Genomic DNA, 17,388 nt, shown 5'->3' with positions numbered 1-17,388 from the left:
AAATTCTGATGAGGTCATCTTGATTTATTTTTTTAAAAATAAGCAAAAAAGCATTCCTATGTGAATGACAGCTGGAATCACCATCTATTTAGTGTTCTGCAGCAATTCACTTGGTGAGTTACTGTTCTCAGCTCCTGTGTACCCTACACGTGCTTGACAAAGAAAAGAATTACCTTAGAGCACTGAGGGTGAATCTTTTAGTTTTCAATGATACAGACAGCCTACTGCAGTACACTGCCACTGCTGCTCTAGACTGAACTGTAAGGTTGTTCCCCATTTTGCTTTTGAGACAAGGTCTCACTAAGTAGTTCAGGCTGGCTTTGAGCGCACTATGTAGCCCAGGCTGGCCTCAAACTCAAGGCAACATTCCTACCTCTGCCTCCTGAGTGCTGGGGTAACAGATGTGTACCACCACAGACAGCAAAAACTATATGTTCTATTATATATATATATTTTTTTTTGGTACCAGGGATTAAACTTAGGACCTTGCACTTGACAGGCAGGCTGATACTTTACCGCTGAGCTAGATCCCCAGCCAAAAGTGAATGTTTTAAAAGGGCAGACAAAGATCAGAATGTATAAGCATCAGGCTTCTGAATAATTTCTGTGGGCCATGTTCATCCTTGCACAAAAGCATTGGGAAAATTATACTAGGTTTTCTTTTGAGTATCATGGCAGTATAATAAATAACAGAGCTTTTTTTTTTTTTTTTTTTGTCTTTTTGAGACAGGGTCCCGCTATGCAGTTCAGGCTGGCCTTCAGCTCACTTCATAGCCCAGGTTGGTCTTGAACTTGCAACCATCCTCCTGCCTCTGCCTCCTGAGTACTGGGATTACAAGTACGCACCACCATACTGGCAAACAGAGCTTTTTTTTTTAGAGCTATTTTTTTTTAGAAATAAAAACACAAAATAATGGCACTAATTATCACTGAAAAATCATCACTAGTGTGCTACTAGGGATGGAGCCTGGAGTCTCTACATTGAACTACACTTCAATCCTTTTTTAACTTTGTATTTGGAGACCGGGTCTCAATAAGTTGCTATGGCTGGGCTCAAACTTGCAGTCCTCCTGCCTCAGGCTCCCCAAGTGCTGAGATTATAGGCATGTAACACCAAGCCCAGCAAAAATCAGAATTCTTGTATCACTGAAATCCCCAGTATTTAGGCTGGGCACAAAGCTCAGCAGCATAGCACCTGCTTGAGGTTGTGAATTCAATCCACAGTAACCCCAACAAGAAATCAGTATTTACAGGCACAGTGATTACTGTATGTTAAGATGTAATATCTTTAGTTACTGAAACTAGGAGTATGAAGCAATCTAATTATATTTAGGATTTAATGAAATTCAGCATGGCTTAAAATTTCAACTATTTGAAACTTCTGCAAATGGATGTTGATAATCTGTCAACTATGAAAACCAAATTATGACAACGAAATCTAACATAAGGTCTTTTGTTTTTTACAAGTTACCACATGTATCATGTTCTGAACGTTTCCTTATTAAACACAAGTGTACAAACACAAAAAAACACAGAAAGGAAGCCTACCTCTTTTTCATTTCTAACAACTGATTATTGAGTACAGATCTTTCTTCTTCCAGCTGGAAAACAAAAAAAAGACAACACACACACACAAAAAAAGAGTGTTCAGTTCATAACAAGTCTTCAGAGAGACCCATCTCTCACCCCACTGCCACATCCCCAGCTCCAGGACCGCAGACCAAATTGTACCCTCACAACCATGAGTGGGGCAAGCAGCTGCCAAGCATAGCACACACAATTACTGCCCCATAAACCACCAATCACCTGCTGGCTCCCCTTCTTTGTGGACCCGAGAACTGAAAACATTAAAAACAGCAACTGGAACAGCCCACAGTTCATCTAAAGTGTTCAGGTTTGTTAAGTGAGCGGCAGCTGCACTTCTGTTGTTTCTTTGGTATTTCAGACAGGGTCATGTTACATAGTTCAGGCTGGCCTCAAACTTGAGGTGATCCTCCTGCCTCAGTCTCCCAAATGTTGGGAGCATGGGTGTGTACCACCACACCCAGCCATCTCCATTGTCATCTCAGAGGCCATGTGTCATGTCACTAACTCATGAGGGCTAGGAAATGGTAATCTGTTCTCTGGCCCTCATTTCATTCAATAATTCAGGATCCAGTCAATGACTACTGTATTCCAAGCACGTGTTAGCAATAAAGTAACGAGATAAATGAGAATTTCCAGCAGCTCCTTTTTTCTAATTATTCCATGAGGAATTAAAAAAAAATTCAAGTAATGAACATGTGGGAAGAGGTGTCTGCACCCCCGCCTGTCCTAAGCGCAGTCCTCCCAGACACCTGTTTCAGTGCACACATGAACAAAAGTGGTGAGGAGCTCTTGTGAGTCTTAATCAAAAGACAGCCAAAGATTAACATAGGTGCTAAACCACTGCAGTTCACTGTGTGCAGCTATCATCACTACATATCAGCCATGGACATACTTTGCTAGGAAGCCTTTAGAGCCAGACTTCTTGAATACACGTATGTGTGTGTCCTGTACATGAATGTACCCTGGTCATCAAGTTACAGGGCCTAACGTTCAGGCTTGTTGCTCTGGGCTCCCTGCTTTCATGGTCTGTTAAGATAGATGCTAGCCAGGCATGGTGGCTCATGCCTGTAATCCCAGCACTCAGGAGGCTGAGACAGGAGGATCATTGCGAGTTTGAGACCAGTCTGGGCTACGAAGTGAGCTCGAGGCCAGCCTGAACTGCATAGAGCGATCCTGTCTCAAAATGACAAAAAAAAAAAAAAGATAGATGCTGCCTCTGTCAGGTGAGGTAGTACATCCCTATACTCTTAACACTCAGGAGGCTGAGGCAGGAGGGTCAGCAAAAGTTCAAGGGCAGTCTGAACCACATAGCATGACCCTGTCTTAAGAGGGAAAAAAAGATACACACTGCTATTGTTGTAGGAATAATTCAGGGAAATTTTATAGAGTAAAAGAAAGCAAGGAGTGGGAGGCAAATTTTAAAGTGAAATGAGAAGGACAACATCTGCAAAGTGGGATGTGAGGACCTTTATTTTCGCCTTTATACTTTGTATTCAATTAGTAAGTTTTAAAACATGAAAGTTTTGTTTTTATCATTAAAAAAAGTCAGGTGTGGTAGTACATGCCTGTAATCCCAGCACTCAGGAGGCCGAGGCAGAACTGCCTCGAGTTCAAGGTCATTCTGGACTACATAGCAAGACCTTGTTTATTTTTTTATTTTTTTCATTTTTCATTTTTACCAGTACCGGGGATCGAACTCACGACTGCCTGCTTGCAAGACAGGTACTTATGCCGCTGAGCTAAATCCCCAGCCCCAAAGACCTTGTTTATAAATAAACAGGGACCAAGGATATAGCTCAGCAGCACAGCACCTGCTGTCATGAGGCACGCATGAGGTCATGAGTTTCATTCCTGGTACCAAAGAAATACACAAACAAAAAACCCCCAAAGCAAGGGACTGGAGATGTAGTATGTATGAGAATTTGATCTCCAGTACTGCCTCCCATTAAAAAAAAAAAAAAAAAAAAAAGGAAGAGGAGAAAAGAATGTGGTGGCTAAACACAACTTGTTATTCTGAACCAGAACAATTAGAGCAGTTTTCTACAGACATATAAAGATCAACATATTAAGTACCAAAATTATATCCCTTAAATTTTTAAGTGGACTAGGAGTGGGCAGGGAAGGAGGATATGGAGGAGAGAGAAGCTCTCTGCTTTTTGTGGGGCTGAATGATTCTTCAAATGTTAGTGATTTGCACGTTCTCCTCTGTGAATTATTTGCGTGTCACTTGGCCATTTATTTATTCCTCATAAACACTTTCCAATTGTTACTGTATTTTCTCTTTTTTTATTAAAGAGAAAGAACAAAAAAAATACATGGAGATAAAAAAGGGTAGAAATAATACAGAATTACAGAAAAATAAATGGTAAGAAATCGCCAGTTGATAAGTTACATATTGTCATCTTAGAAATAGCTGTTCAGGTTATAAAATTAAAGTATGTAAAATGACATTCAAATAATGACATTGCCAACAGTTCTGCTCAATGACCCAACAAAAATTCAGTAATATGGTTATCAGTCCTACACACTTGTTTTATATCTTAAAAAGGATAAGATTAAACATATCAAAACAGAACAAAACAGTTTAAAAAAAACAATTTAAAGAAATACAGATTTCAAAGCAAGTCCACTGGAGATCTTCACTGTCTATCTAATTGTCTCTAATTTCTTCCAACTAGTTGTCCCCATCTTCACATACATTAAATAGATACTGCATATTATAGAACTAATCAAATCATTACAGGATGATGAAGGCTTTTTAGGTCTTCAAGATCTGACATTGGGGAAGACAATAATAACAACCATCGCATTTCCCATTCTCTTCGTAGTAGCTGTCCTTATCTTGACACATGCTGAAATTGAACTTAAGAGACTAGACTAATATCACTCTGATCAGTGAATAATAGTATTGCTAGATTTTATATCATAATGCTATAAAATTAGCATTGGGTTTCTTAGTGTCTCTTCTTCAGAGTATCTGGTCATTACATATTGCATTATATAATTTGTTCCCGTAAATAGTTTTTTTAAAAAAATCTTCTCATGTGTGAATTTCTACATGTATATCTATCCTCTCTGTATTATAGGGGAAAACAAATCATAACAAGACAGCAAAACAAATTCCTAGAAAAATATACAGTGAAAAAGACACATAAGACCACAATATTAGGTTATCTACCATAGTTACTATGCTTCCTCTTGTTATTTTCAATAGTCTTGTCCACATCATTGGGTTTAATACAGTTGTACATAGTATTATCCCGACATAAAAGTAGTTACCATATTGTCTCTTTCCTTGAAATCTTTGAGTATAACTTCGTATACTGTAGCATCAAATATATCAAAACAATGTAGAACCATTCAAGACAATGACAGTATTACAGGGTATTTAGAATCAACTAACAGAAAATAAACAATGGTTTCTGTATAATCTCCTTGTCTATAAAAGGTTTTGCTTATACTATCATACATAATAAAATCCAATAAGATACAACCTGTTTAGACCAATGGAGACAGAACAAAAGCTTGATGAGACTTCAAAACAAGATGATACTAAATCAGTATTACCTATTAAGACGTCATTTTCTCTAAAATAGCTGTTCCTATCATCCAATCTTCTCTGCCTCATTTCTGTTGAGCTCTTTTTCTGTCTTAGTTGTCAGTTTGCCTTCTTCATTTTGTTTTCTGCTCCATTCATTGTGGTCTCTCTGCCACTATTTCTGGATTCTTCGTATTTTTCTTTTTTAGAATATCCTGCAGTATTCTCTGTAGAATTGAATTGGTGGTTGCATATTCCCCTAGTTCCTCTTTATCCTGGAAGCACGTTTTTCCATCAATTTCCAGGGATAGTTGTGCAGGATATATCAATCTTGGCTGGAGATTATTATCTTTCAAAGCTTGAATTATTTCCCCCCACGCTCTTTGTGATTTGATGGTTTGTGCCGAGAAATCTGCTATAATTCTGATGGGTGTTCCCTTGTAAGTGATCTGTTTCTTGTCTCTGACGGCTTTTAATATTCTGTTCTTGTATTGGATTTCTGGAATTTTAATTATTATATGCCTGGGTGTGGCTCTGTTTGGGTTGTAGGTGGCTGGGGTCCTGTATGCTTCATACAACTGAGTTATCTTTACCTTTTGCTAAATTAGGAAAATTCTCCTGGATTATTTCTGTGAGTAGCTTTTGTAGTTCATTTGTTTGTGTCCCTACTTCTTCTTTTATGTTCTTAATTCTTAAGTTATGGATCCTCTTATCATCTTCTAGTCTTTGTATTACTGCTGTTTATTTCTTTGTTATTTTTAAGAAGTTTTTCATTTCATTCTCCCATATTACAAATCTACCCTCCAGTTCAGATAATCTGTCCTTAGTTTCTTTCAAGCTGTTATGCCAATTTTCGATAGAGTGTTTAGTTTCCTGGTAATCTCTTTGAACCTGCTTCACGTATTCTATGGTTTCTCGATTTTCTCCATCAAACAATTCTCCCCTCTTTTTCTGTTCTTCCATTCCACGATCTGTTTTTTCTTGGGTGGTGCTTAGCATTTCTCTAACTATTCTGCTTATGTCTAGCTTCAGGTCATTAATAACTTCATTCCTGAATTTGTCTATGAGGCTCTGGAGATAGTGCTTTATATCTATTGGTGCTGTGTCTGCTATTGCCTCTTTCTCAGGATTGGGGGCCGAGGTCCCTTTCTTGTTGCTGCCTCTTCCCATATTCTTTGTTCCTTATATATGCAAGTGTATATAGGAGGCCCCGCTTTCTTCTCTGTCAGCCACAGTCTGATTGAATTGCGCCGGCTAGGTGTTCCCGCCCACCGCAGCACACCAGGAAGTTGCAGACCAGGCAGCCTATGCGGGGCCCGCCCCTCCAGGTCACCTTCAGGTGCTGGGACCTGAGTTGTACTAGCCTACTGGGTCTCAGCCAGCAGTGTCACGTAGGCTAGGCACTCCTCACCAATCCCGCTTGACAGGGGGATACATGGCTGAAGTCACTGCAGCGCCCTGTTCCCACAAGTCTGCCCGGTCCCAGTATGTCCTCTGTTGGAGTCTCCTAAACCGTGGAAGAGTCCCAGTTTCCCTCACTCACCACAAGTCAATGCACAGCTCCCCACCCATCCTGCTTTCAACTCTATTCACGGATTCCTGATCTCAGAGCTTCCACCTGTCTCTCTCCCTGCCGAGCTGATGTAGATGCAGCAGCGGCAGCAGGAAACCCAAATCATGGCTTCCAATGCCGCGGGATCCAGCTTCCACACTGAGGCTTTTCTGTTCCTATTATAGCACCAGGATTGCATTCCCAGTTGGTTTCTCTCAGCCCAGTTCATTCTTGGGTCACCAGGGCATATCTCCACTAGCTTATGATAACTTACTCTGTACCATTCCTGAATTCTAAGCTGGGTCTTTCAGAGAGCCTCCATAGCTGCTGCTATCTGTCCGCCATGTTCTCCCGGAACTCTGTGCTACTCTACTTTACTGCTATAATTTGTCCACCTTACTTCTCTTTCCACTGTCTGCCCTGTTCATTGAGGCCTCTCTGCCACTGTTGCTGGAATGCTGGTATCCCTCTTTCTCTGGAATGTCCTTCAGCACTCTCTGTAGGGTTGGGTTGGTGGCCATGAACTCCCACAGTTCCTCCTTGTCTTGGAAGCATCTTATTTCTCCATTAATTTTGAGAGAGAGTTTTGATGGGTATATGACTCTTGGTTGCATATTATTTTCTTTCAGGACTTGGAATATTTCTCCCCATTCCCTTCTTGATTTAAGAGTTTGTGTTGATAAGTCTGTTGTTATTGTTATTTTGATAATTTTCCCATTGTAGGTAATCTGCTATTTTTCTCTGGCTGCTTTTAATATTCTGTTCTTTTGGTGGATTTCTGGAATCTTGATTATTATGTCTGGGTGTAGATCTGTTTTGGTTGTAGGTAGCTGGAATTCTATATGCCTCTTTTATCTGGATATCATTTCTTTTTGCTATACATGGGAAATTTTGCTTTAATGTATCTGTGAATATTCTTTGTATTTCATTTTTGTTTGCTCCTGCCTCACTCACATTCTTTATTCTTAAGTTATGTATCCTTTCGTCATCTTCTAACCTTTGAATTATTTCTTTCTGGTTCCTTGTTATTTTTAAGAGGCTTTTTCTTTCACGATCATATATGATATGATAAATCTCTCTTCAAGTTTCAAAAGGCTGACTTTAGTTTCTGTCAAGGCATTTTGCCAGTGTTCAATGGAGTTTTTAGTTTCCTGGTATTCTCTTTGGATCTGTTTCATGTATTCTAAGTTACGTTTAAATTCTTCTTCAGAAGTTTTTCTTTCTTTTCTGATTTCCTCAGTTCTTCCATCTGTGTTCTCTTCAGCGGGGCTTGGCATTTCTTTAATTAATCTCTTTATATCTTGCCTCACTTGGATCAGGAGTACCGCTTTAAATTCATCTATGAGGTCATGGAGGTATTTTTTTATTTCGGCTGATGCTGTGTCCAGTATTGGATGGTTACTGGGCTTGTTCTCTTCAGTGTTTACTTCTCCTGGGCTTATTTTCTCATGTTGGGCAGCTGGAGAGTTTTTTTAATTTCTATCTCTTGTCATATTTCTGGTTTCTTTCAGACTGGAGTGTTCTGGGGGTCTCTGGCCCTCTCTGTATTGCTTATGGCCTTTCAGAAAGGTGTTGAGTTTTTGCTGTCCTCCCCAATTTGCTGTTATCTGGGGTAGGCAGGGATGCAGGGACGGTGCAGGCTAGCCTCCAGCCTATGTGCCAGTCAATTTGCAAATTAGGCTGTACTTTGTTGATGTCATAGAATCATGACTATTTTGTATCTGCTTATTGGATCCCAACCAGAGGCTTGGTTCAGCCCCAGCAGATCCTGCCAATTCTCTCTGTGCCAGAAGCAGCTGGCTATTATCACCGTGGCACAGGGCTCTGCCCAAATCCCAGCTGTCTCTTCCAGACCTCTCTGTGCCAGGAGCGACTATCTAATGTCACCGCTGCTGCAGGTCTGACCAATTCCAAGATGTCCTCCACTAGTTCTATGTCACTGATGCCGATACGGTGCCGGGCTCTGCCCACTTTCAAGATGTCCTCCACCAGACCTCTCTATGCCAGGGGCGACTGTCTGATGTCACTGAGCCGTAGGCTCTGCCCAACTCCAAGATGTCTTCCACCAGACTCTCCATGTTATTGATGTCGTCGTGGTTGGCGGGCTCTGCCCAATTCTAAGCCAACCACAGCAGCAGTGGGACCCAGTCCCCACTACTCACCAGGACTCAGTGCAGGTCTTTCTCTTGAGTCTACTGCACACTATGCCGCTTGCCTTCACTGCATTCCCGACACAGCGCAGAACGGTCAGAAAACTGTACGGTGCCAGCTTCGGAACTCTGGAGCTTCTCACAATCTCCCCTGGCGCAGCTGGGGAGCCCTGACTGCTTCGCGGGGTCCTGGGTCTCAATTTCCAGCAGTCACCAAAAGCCAATACAGCTTTTCTTCTTGGATCTACTGGTCAGTGTGCCACATTAAAGATGCCGGATTTGCAGATTCCCATTATCAGCCATCGCAGTCTCAGCACGACCTTAAATCCTCCAGCCGTGCTGTCTTGGTTAATAAGAATTGTTATCCATTCATCTGGCCCTCTCCATGTTGTCCTATTCTAGCATCTAATATGATTTCTCTGGAGAGACTCTCCGCCCAATCTCCTAGCAAGCCGCCATTTTTGAAAACTATTGTTCAGAAATTCTTTTACATTGTTCTGTACAATGCACAGGAGTTCACCAAATGTTTGGGAAGCCTTCCTCCACTGAGGAACATCACTACACATCTCTCAATTCTCAGGACCTTTGCCACCAGCTCATTGGACAGTTCATATAGTTTGCCTCTTCCTCACTGAGTGACTCCTGCTCTCCTGCCCTCCTCCTGAGTCAAGAATAAACAGGAAAAGGAACCCCACTCATTCCGTGGGTAGAGGGGCTCCTAGGTTCTCTGCTAATCAGGCCACAGGACATCAAAACCACTAACTGAGATCTAGTAAGTATTCTGCTCCCAGTTTTGTGCTCAGAACAGGTTAAAAACAAAATCCTGTATTATTTCTTTCTGTAAAAGTTTTTGTGGTGCTGGAAACCAAACCCAAGGCCTTGTAGATATCAAGCACACACCCTATCTTTATGCTCCTGACCAAGCACAAATCTCCTTCCCCATGGTTTGTCTTCCACTCTTTCTCCTTTGACTTCTAATTTCATACACTATAGGCAGAGGCCCTCCGAGACTGTAATTCTTCTATCTGTACTGAAAACTGTCTCATAGCCTAGTATGTGATCTGGCCTGGAGACAGCCAAGGTGCAACGGGCAGTCTGTGTTCTCTGCCACTATGGGAGAGTACACTACCAATGGCTGTCAGATCTGTAGCCGGCATCCAACCTGTTCCGAGGGAAACTTCCTGTGCAATTGTTCTGTCCATCACTGATGTGGGGTGTTGAAGCTTCCACTTGTTATTTTGAGTTATTTCTTTTTTAATTGTCAATTTTTGCTTCGTGTATATTGGGACTCTGTTGTGAGGCACGTGCGTATTTTTGAGGGACTGCTTTTTATTATTATGAAATATCTCTCTTTATCTAGATACGATTTTTCATTAAGGTCTTTCTCTTATACTAATACAGCCTCTCCAGCTTGCTTTTGGTTAGTTTAAGTATGTTGTTTTATTCTTTTACTTTCAACCTATTACTAGCTTTAAATCAAAACTGCCACTTATGCATAGAATATAGTGAAGACTACACTTTCTAAAATCTATTTGAGCCAAGTGTGATGGAGCACACCTGTAATCCCAGCACTTGGGAGGCTGAGGAAAGAGGATCGCCATGAGTCAAGGCCACCCTGAATTACATAGCAGAATCTTGTCTCAAAAAAACCAACAATACATTTGCTAAGATGTGTTTGATGCTATTGGTACAACTATAGCAAAAGTTGACGTAACTGTCCTATACAGCTGTTGGTCCTGGTATTCCAAGACTGACACTAAGGGTCACAGAAAATACTGTGGCACAGTGCTAAAGAACCAGGAACTGGGCCAAACCAGCAACAACTTCTCATCTCCAACAAACTGAAGAGGTAAAAATCTTGCAACAGACTCAAATCCCCAAGCCAGCGACATCTGGAAGAACCTCAGAGAAGTAGCAATTATCTAGGGATCCTAACACTAGCAATAAAACAACTCGCGATAGGCAACTTACAAGCATCATCCCAAGAATTAAACTAACTAAATAAATAAAGAAAAAATGAGGGGCTGGGGATTTAGCTCAGCGGCATAAGCGCCTGCCTTGCAAGCAGGCAGTCGGGAGTTCGATCCCTGGTACCGATAAAAAGGAAAAAGACAAAAAAAAAAAAAAAAAAAAAACATATCTAAATAAAATCAAGTTCACCAAAAGCAACTCCAGAGGGCAATGAGTGGGACAATCCAAAAGCCTCCCAAATGGCCTCCCTGAAGTGGTAACAACAAAGCAATTGAATGAAGCTCTGCAAAAAATGAAATCAGAAATAATTCTCAGATAAAGACCATGCTTAGTGATACACACAAAACAAAATAGATGAGCTTAAGAATATTATGGAAGCTCAACCTATTAAAGAAATGGAATCCACAGAGCAAATTCAAGCAGACATCCAGGAAAATAAAAACTCCACTGAAAGTATTTGTAGCAGATCAGGCCAACATGAGGTTAGGATCTCAGATATTGAAGATAGGCTTGCAGTTAGCAATCAGGAAAAGAAAGATTTCTCAAAAATAGCACAGGACAATGAGAAATCAGTCCAGCAGCTGCTAGATGGGACAAAGAAGAACTTAAGATGAACTGAAGCCAATGAAAAGCAAGAGATACCACAAATGAAATTTTAAAAAATTCACAGGTGTCATGGCAAAAAACTTCTCTGGTAGGGAAAGATTTTGACATACAGGTAAATGAGGCATATAGATCTCCATTTAGCCATCTTCAAAAAAATTCTATAGCCAGGCATACCATAATCAAGATTCCAGAAATTCAACACAAGAATAGAAACAAATCACCTATAAAGGAAAGCCCATCAGAATCATAGCTGACTTCTTAGCAAAAACTCTCAAGAGAGCTTAAAGTGAAGTAATCTAAGCTCTAAAGAAAAACAACTTTCAACCCAGATTGATGGACCCCGCAAAACTATTTGATAGGGAAATAAGGTACTTCCATGACACAGAACATCTGAGGGAATTTATAACCACCAAACCAGTAGTATGATGGACATTCTAGAGCCCCACAACTTGGGAGAAAATGTTTAATCAGCTGTTCCTTAGACAAAAGATTACTGTCATGAATATGAAAAGAACTAAAAAAAAATCAGTCCTCCCAGATTTAAAGACGCAATCCCAAAAATGGGCATCTGCAATGAATATACTTCTCAGATGAAGACACAAACAGCAAATAAATAGGTGAAAAAAGCCGGGCATGGTGGCTCACGCCTGTAATCCCAGCACTCGGGAGGCTGAGGCAGGAGCATCATTCTGAGTTCGAGACCAGCATAGGCTACCAAGTGAGCTCAAGGCCAGCCTGAGCTCACTTGTAATCCCAGCACTTGGGAGGCTGAGCTCACCTGTAATCCCAGCACTTGGGAGAGACCCTGTCTCAAAAAGACCAAAAAAAAAAAAAAAAAAAAAAAGTGAAAAAATGTTCAACATCACTGGTTACTTGACAGATGCAAATTAAAACAACACTGAGATTCCACCTCACCCAAGAAAGAATGGTTATTATGAAGAAATCAAGTAATAACAAATGCTAGCAGGGCTGAGTGGAAAAAGGAACCTTTCTCCACTGTTGGTGGGAGTGTAGACTGATGCAACCACTATGGAAATCAGTGTGGAGATTCCTCAAAAAACTAGGATTACAAGTCCCATTTGACCCAGCTATTCCCCTTCTGGGTATCTTCCCAAAAGAATTAAAAACATCATACCACAGTGATGTATGTGCACCCATGTTTACAACAGCACAACAGACAGATGTTGGAAATAACCTAAATGCCCACTGATTGAAGAATGGATGAAAAAGATGTGGTACTTTATACAATGGAGTACTACTAAGCCATAAAGAAGGGTAAACTAGAGACTTTTACAGGTAAATGGATGCAACCTGAGACCAGATTCGTAAGTGAAATCACACAAATGTGTAAACATGTTGTCTCACTAGTGTGAAAAGTTGAAACAAACAATATATGTACATGTATGATAGTTAAGATAATTACACTACTGACTTCTCTGAATTCATTGAAGAAAAAGATTTGTGCTATTGTTCAGACAACTAAATGAGAATCTCTTGTGCTCTGGGTCAGTGATTTGGGGATAACCGTGTGCAACGTTTGTAACATTGCTGCCCCTGTTTGATGTGTTTTGAAATTTCATTTTAGGGCTGGGGATTTAGCTCAGTGGCATAAGCGCCTGCCTTGCAAGCAGGCAGTTGTGAGTTCGATTCCTGGTATCGATAAAAAGGAAAAAGGAAAAAAAAAAAAGGAATTTCATTTTAATTTTCTTTTCCCTTTTTTCTCTTTGAAATAAAACGGATTCAAAATATTAAAATGAAAATGAAAAATAAAACAAGAATAAATTAAATCTAATCCATTCCAATCTAATCCATTCTGAGCAAGGCATAGTAACAGATACCTACATTTCCAGCATTATGGAAAGCTGAGGCAGGAACATTGCAAGTTCAAGCCCAGTATGACAAATTTAGCAACTTAACAAGACCTTGTCTCAAAATAATAAAGTAAAAAAGAGGATAAGGATATGGCTCAGTGCAAAGGATCTGGGTTCAATCCCTATTAACTACTCCCTCCACTCCAGCCAGGTGTGGTGACACACACTTGTAATCCCAGAACTCAGAAGGCTAAGGCAGAAAGATCACTATGAGTCCAAGGCCAGCCTTGCTACATAGTGAGTTTAAGCCCAGCCTCAACTACATAGTGAAATCCTGTCTCAAAAATAAAGAAATAAAATAAAATCTGTTTGCCAGCCACTGCCTTTTAATTAGAATATTTAATCCATTTATATTTACTGTGATTATTAATAATGTTACATATCATTTTTAAAATTAACTTTATTAGTACACATACATATAATGATCACAGTTGCCATACTGTTTTGATTGTATTTATGTGACCTATTAGAACAGTCAAAACTACAGGGTCAGAAAAGACATAAGGTTTTTTCAGGGATTCTATATAGAAGCATAAAAGAACCTTTTGGGGATAAAGAAACTCTTGCTTGTGAGGTCAGTTATATGACTATGTATATGTATCAAAACTCACCAAACCACACACCTATGAAGTATGAATTTTATTTTCTGTAAATGAAACATCAACAAAGATGATGGGGGAATTTTGAGTAATTTGTCAATACACCTTTTATTTAAAAAAAAAAAAAAAAAAACCAGTGTGGTGATGCATTTAAGAAGCTGAGGCAGTTTGAAGCCAGCCTGGGCTAAGACCCTGTCTCAAACAAAACAAAAAACATAACACTCTAGGTATGTGTGTATACTTGTAAATGCTGGCGGAAAGAATAGCAAGGAAAAATATACCCAACCATATAATGCTGCCAAACGAAATGGCAATAGAAACAATACTTTTCAAGTATCTATATCTATTGATTCATGTTATGAACATGTATGCTATTTCTAATTTTATTTATGTTTTTTGTTATTTCTAATTTTAAACTAACATTACAATTTAACAGCAATTTTTTTTTAAGAAATAAAAATATTTTTGATGACATGTCAAGATCTCAGTTGCTTCACAACACACAGGTCAGATGGATAGGAGGCAAGAGAAACTGTAGCTGAGAATGGTCAGGACCTGGTCACTGCCAGTGGAAGTTGACCCAGGTGCACCGGCCCATCTGCTGCATCTCCGGATACACCTGAGATTTCTCACAGTCATAGGATAACAGAGAATATGAGCAAGTGAAGGACAAAAAGGGAGGGTAGAGCCATGCATGGTGGTGCACTACTACAATCGCAGCCCTCTGAGTTCTGAGCCAAAACACTTCCACAAGTTCAAGGCCTGCCTGGGTTACATAGTGACTTCAAGGCCAGCATGAACTACAGAGTAAGATTAAAAAAGGAAAAAAAAAAAAAAAAGAGAGGTAAAGAATAAAGAAAATGTAAGATACTATGACAAAGAAAGAGCACAGCTGATCAGTCTGGGGAATGCTGAGCCAGAAAATGGCAAGAAGCTAATCTACTCATGTGGAAATAAGCATGGTAGGTACTTTGCTTTAAATTCGTCACATAAGCTCAGACAAATAGGACTTTGAGTACAGTAAAGGCCATTACACAGGTACACAAATGCTGCTTTGTAGGCTTAGTAAAACCACTTCAATAAAAATCCTCAAGAGGAGTAGCGCGTTTGTGTTTGCTCTCTGCTATCTCCTGTGTTTTCAGAACACTGACATGCACTTAGTAGATGCACAGCAGCTGCATGGCTTGAATGAATATGCCAGACTGGCGCTGAGCTCTCAATGGGGAGGAGACAGTAGTGGCTCTTGGAGGCCACGAACTCGTCTCATTGAGCCAGTGCAGCTGCTATTTTTTCATCATTCCCCTAGAGAGGGGGTTCATTTGGGCTGTTTCTGTCTTTCCACTAAGCAAGTGGTCTGAAGCCAAAATAGCATCTCTACCTTGACGGCATAAAACATATCCCATATCTGAGGATTTCTAGTCTCATCTCCTACGCACAGATTTCTGCTCTTGGAAAAGAAGGGGTGAAGGAAGAGGCAGATTCAGTGAATTTTTGCGGCAAAGCCTGTTCAGAGATGAAAGGAGGGCAGGGTGGACAAGTGTGCATTCTCAGCTCCCCCACCTTTAAAAGCAGGTCTTGTCACTCCACTTTGGGAAGTGCCGTCAGCAGGGACTGAGAAAGTGGTAGAACCCTCTCTGCCAGAGTTGGACCCCTTCATGGAAGGACAACATCCAGTGACTCATCAGTGTGATTTCAGTCTTTTTTTTTTGTACCAGGAGTCACGCTCAGGATCTCGCACCTGCCAGGCAGCCACTGCCTCTGACCTATATCCCAGGCCCTGGATGTGATTTTAACCAGTTACCAGTTCAATTATTTAAATACAAGATGACCAAAAAGTGCACATTTTTCCTATTAACTTTTATACTGTAACAAGAAACATAAAAATGGTAATTTTATCAACTTATTCAATACAAGAATCAAATGATTGCAATGATACTGCCTCAGTGATGCTCAGCACAGTTTGTAAATGAATGTGCTCAGCATAAACTGTGAAGTGATTAAAAACTTGGGCTAGGGATTTAGCTCAGCGGCATAAGCGCCTTCCTTGCAAGTGTGTGGTCGTGAGTTCGATCCGTGGTACCGATAAAAACGAAAAAGATGGGGGGGGGGGACGATACTTGGGCCAAACAAATTCACGTGGATGTGTTTACATGCACAATGGCCCACCATGTACAGGTCTGGAGCATCAGACATGACCCATGAGACCACGGGGCCTCAGCACGCAGTACCTGGTATCTCTCACATCCTCCAGGCTCATGAGAGTACACTTGCTGGTGTCCATGCCGTGAGGCCATTGCTTAACAACACATGTTTCAGAAAGCATCCCTGGCATTAACACAATCACAATGGGGCAGTGTGTAATTCACACATCTAGCTGGACCACTGCTGGCACATGCATGACTAACCCATGGGGGCACAAGACAGTCATGCATTTACCACTGGCAGCTCAAGGCAGTGGGAATGTGTTAGGCAAAACAAGACTGTACTTTTTCTGCTGCACTTGGATTAGCTTTGTCTTCCATTGTTACTAAGCTTCCTCTCATTGCTGTAGTAACTTTGTTTTCCTCTCCACTTAGGTTCACTAGCTCAAGCCCTTCCTTTGTATTTAGAATCTCCACAAAGTTTCTTTTGGTTTCTGATTTACTTAGCAGTTCTGATATGATGAGGTTTGGATCTTCGATTTGTTTCCTTAACTCTTTACTCCCTGTTAAACTGTTGTCTTTTGTCTTGTTTTTTGTTTGTTTGTTTGGTTTGGTTTTGAGGCAGGGTCTTAGTATGTAGCCCAGGCTGGCCTTGACCTTACTTATGTAGTCCAGGCTATTGTAGATTCATTGTGATCCTCCTGCCTCAGCTTCCCAAGTGCTGGGATTACAGGCAGGCACCACCATGCTCAACTATCATGTCTTCTTTGGATAGTGGTTTTATTCAGAAATATTTTTATTTAACACAAAGCACTATTTTCTTTGTGACCCGAATTTCGCATTCCTCTTTGGATTCCTATGTTCATTTTTTTTTTTAAATCCTCTTGTGGTGCAGTATGTATTCAGCTATTCATCTTTTGGGCAGCTTTACTCAAGATCTCAATTTGAGTGAATCTCCTTTTCCTTTCCTACCTTACCTGAGGCCTTTGCCTTCATCTCCCAGCTACAGTTGAAAGCCAGCAGTTCAGTCTACACATTTCTGTAGCCACCCTTTCCCAGAGTGGGGGCAAACATGAAGGAAATGCGAACAGAGGAATCTGGTGGGTCTCCTTCTGTAACTTTTCTTTAGCCTCCTGTATCTCATCCATGCTGCCTGAACAGATATGATCCTGTCCCCCTGGGATGTCTTCCAGTGCTGACCTCAGGGCAGGTGTTCACGGAGGTCACTCTTGATCCCTTCTCTTCCTCTGCTGCCTTCCCCTGTCCACAGAGGGAACAGCCTCTGGCTGGAGGTGGTCACAAGATGCAAGATTCAATGATGCAGATAGCGAATTTCCTTAAATATCAAACACAGAGCCCTGCGAGGAGAAGCC

The 17,388-nt window shown here is 40.8% G+C and overlaps 1 protein-coding gene across 18 annotated transcripts in view; it reads right to left on the bottom strand.

Annotated features, from left to right (window-relative positions):
* Clip1 (CAP-Gly domain containing linker protein 1) overlaps positions 1–17,388 on the bottom strand; it is a 127,478-nt gene that overhangs the window by 10,866 nt on the left and 99,224 nt on the right. For all 18 annotated transcript variants that reach the window (XM_063225562.1, XM_013144787.3, XM_063225566.1 and 15 more), the window contains one exon: positions 1,549–1,601. In XM_063225562.1, the coding sequence (XP_063081632.1) occupies positions 1,549–1,601 (53 nt within the window). The remainder of the gene's footprint in view (positions 1–1,548; positions 1,602–17,388) is intronic.

This window comes from Cavia porcellus, unplaced genomic scaffold (genome assembly GCF_034190915.1).
Source record: "Cavia porcellus strain 051 isolate PalLab524CR breed Dunkin Hartley unplaced genomic scaffold, mCavPor4.1 scaffold_16, whole genome shotgun sequence".
Lineage (NCBI taxonomy): Eukaryota > Metazoa > Chordata > Mammalia > Rodentia > Caviidae > Cavia > Cavia porcellus.
Note: the sequence above shows the minus strand (reverse complement) of the source record. Positions and strands in the feature narration are given on the sequence as shown.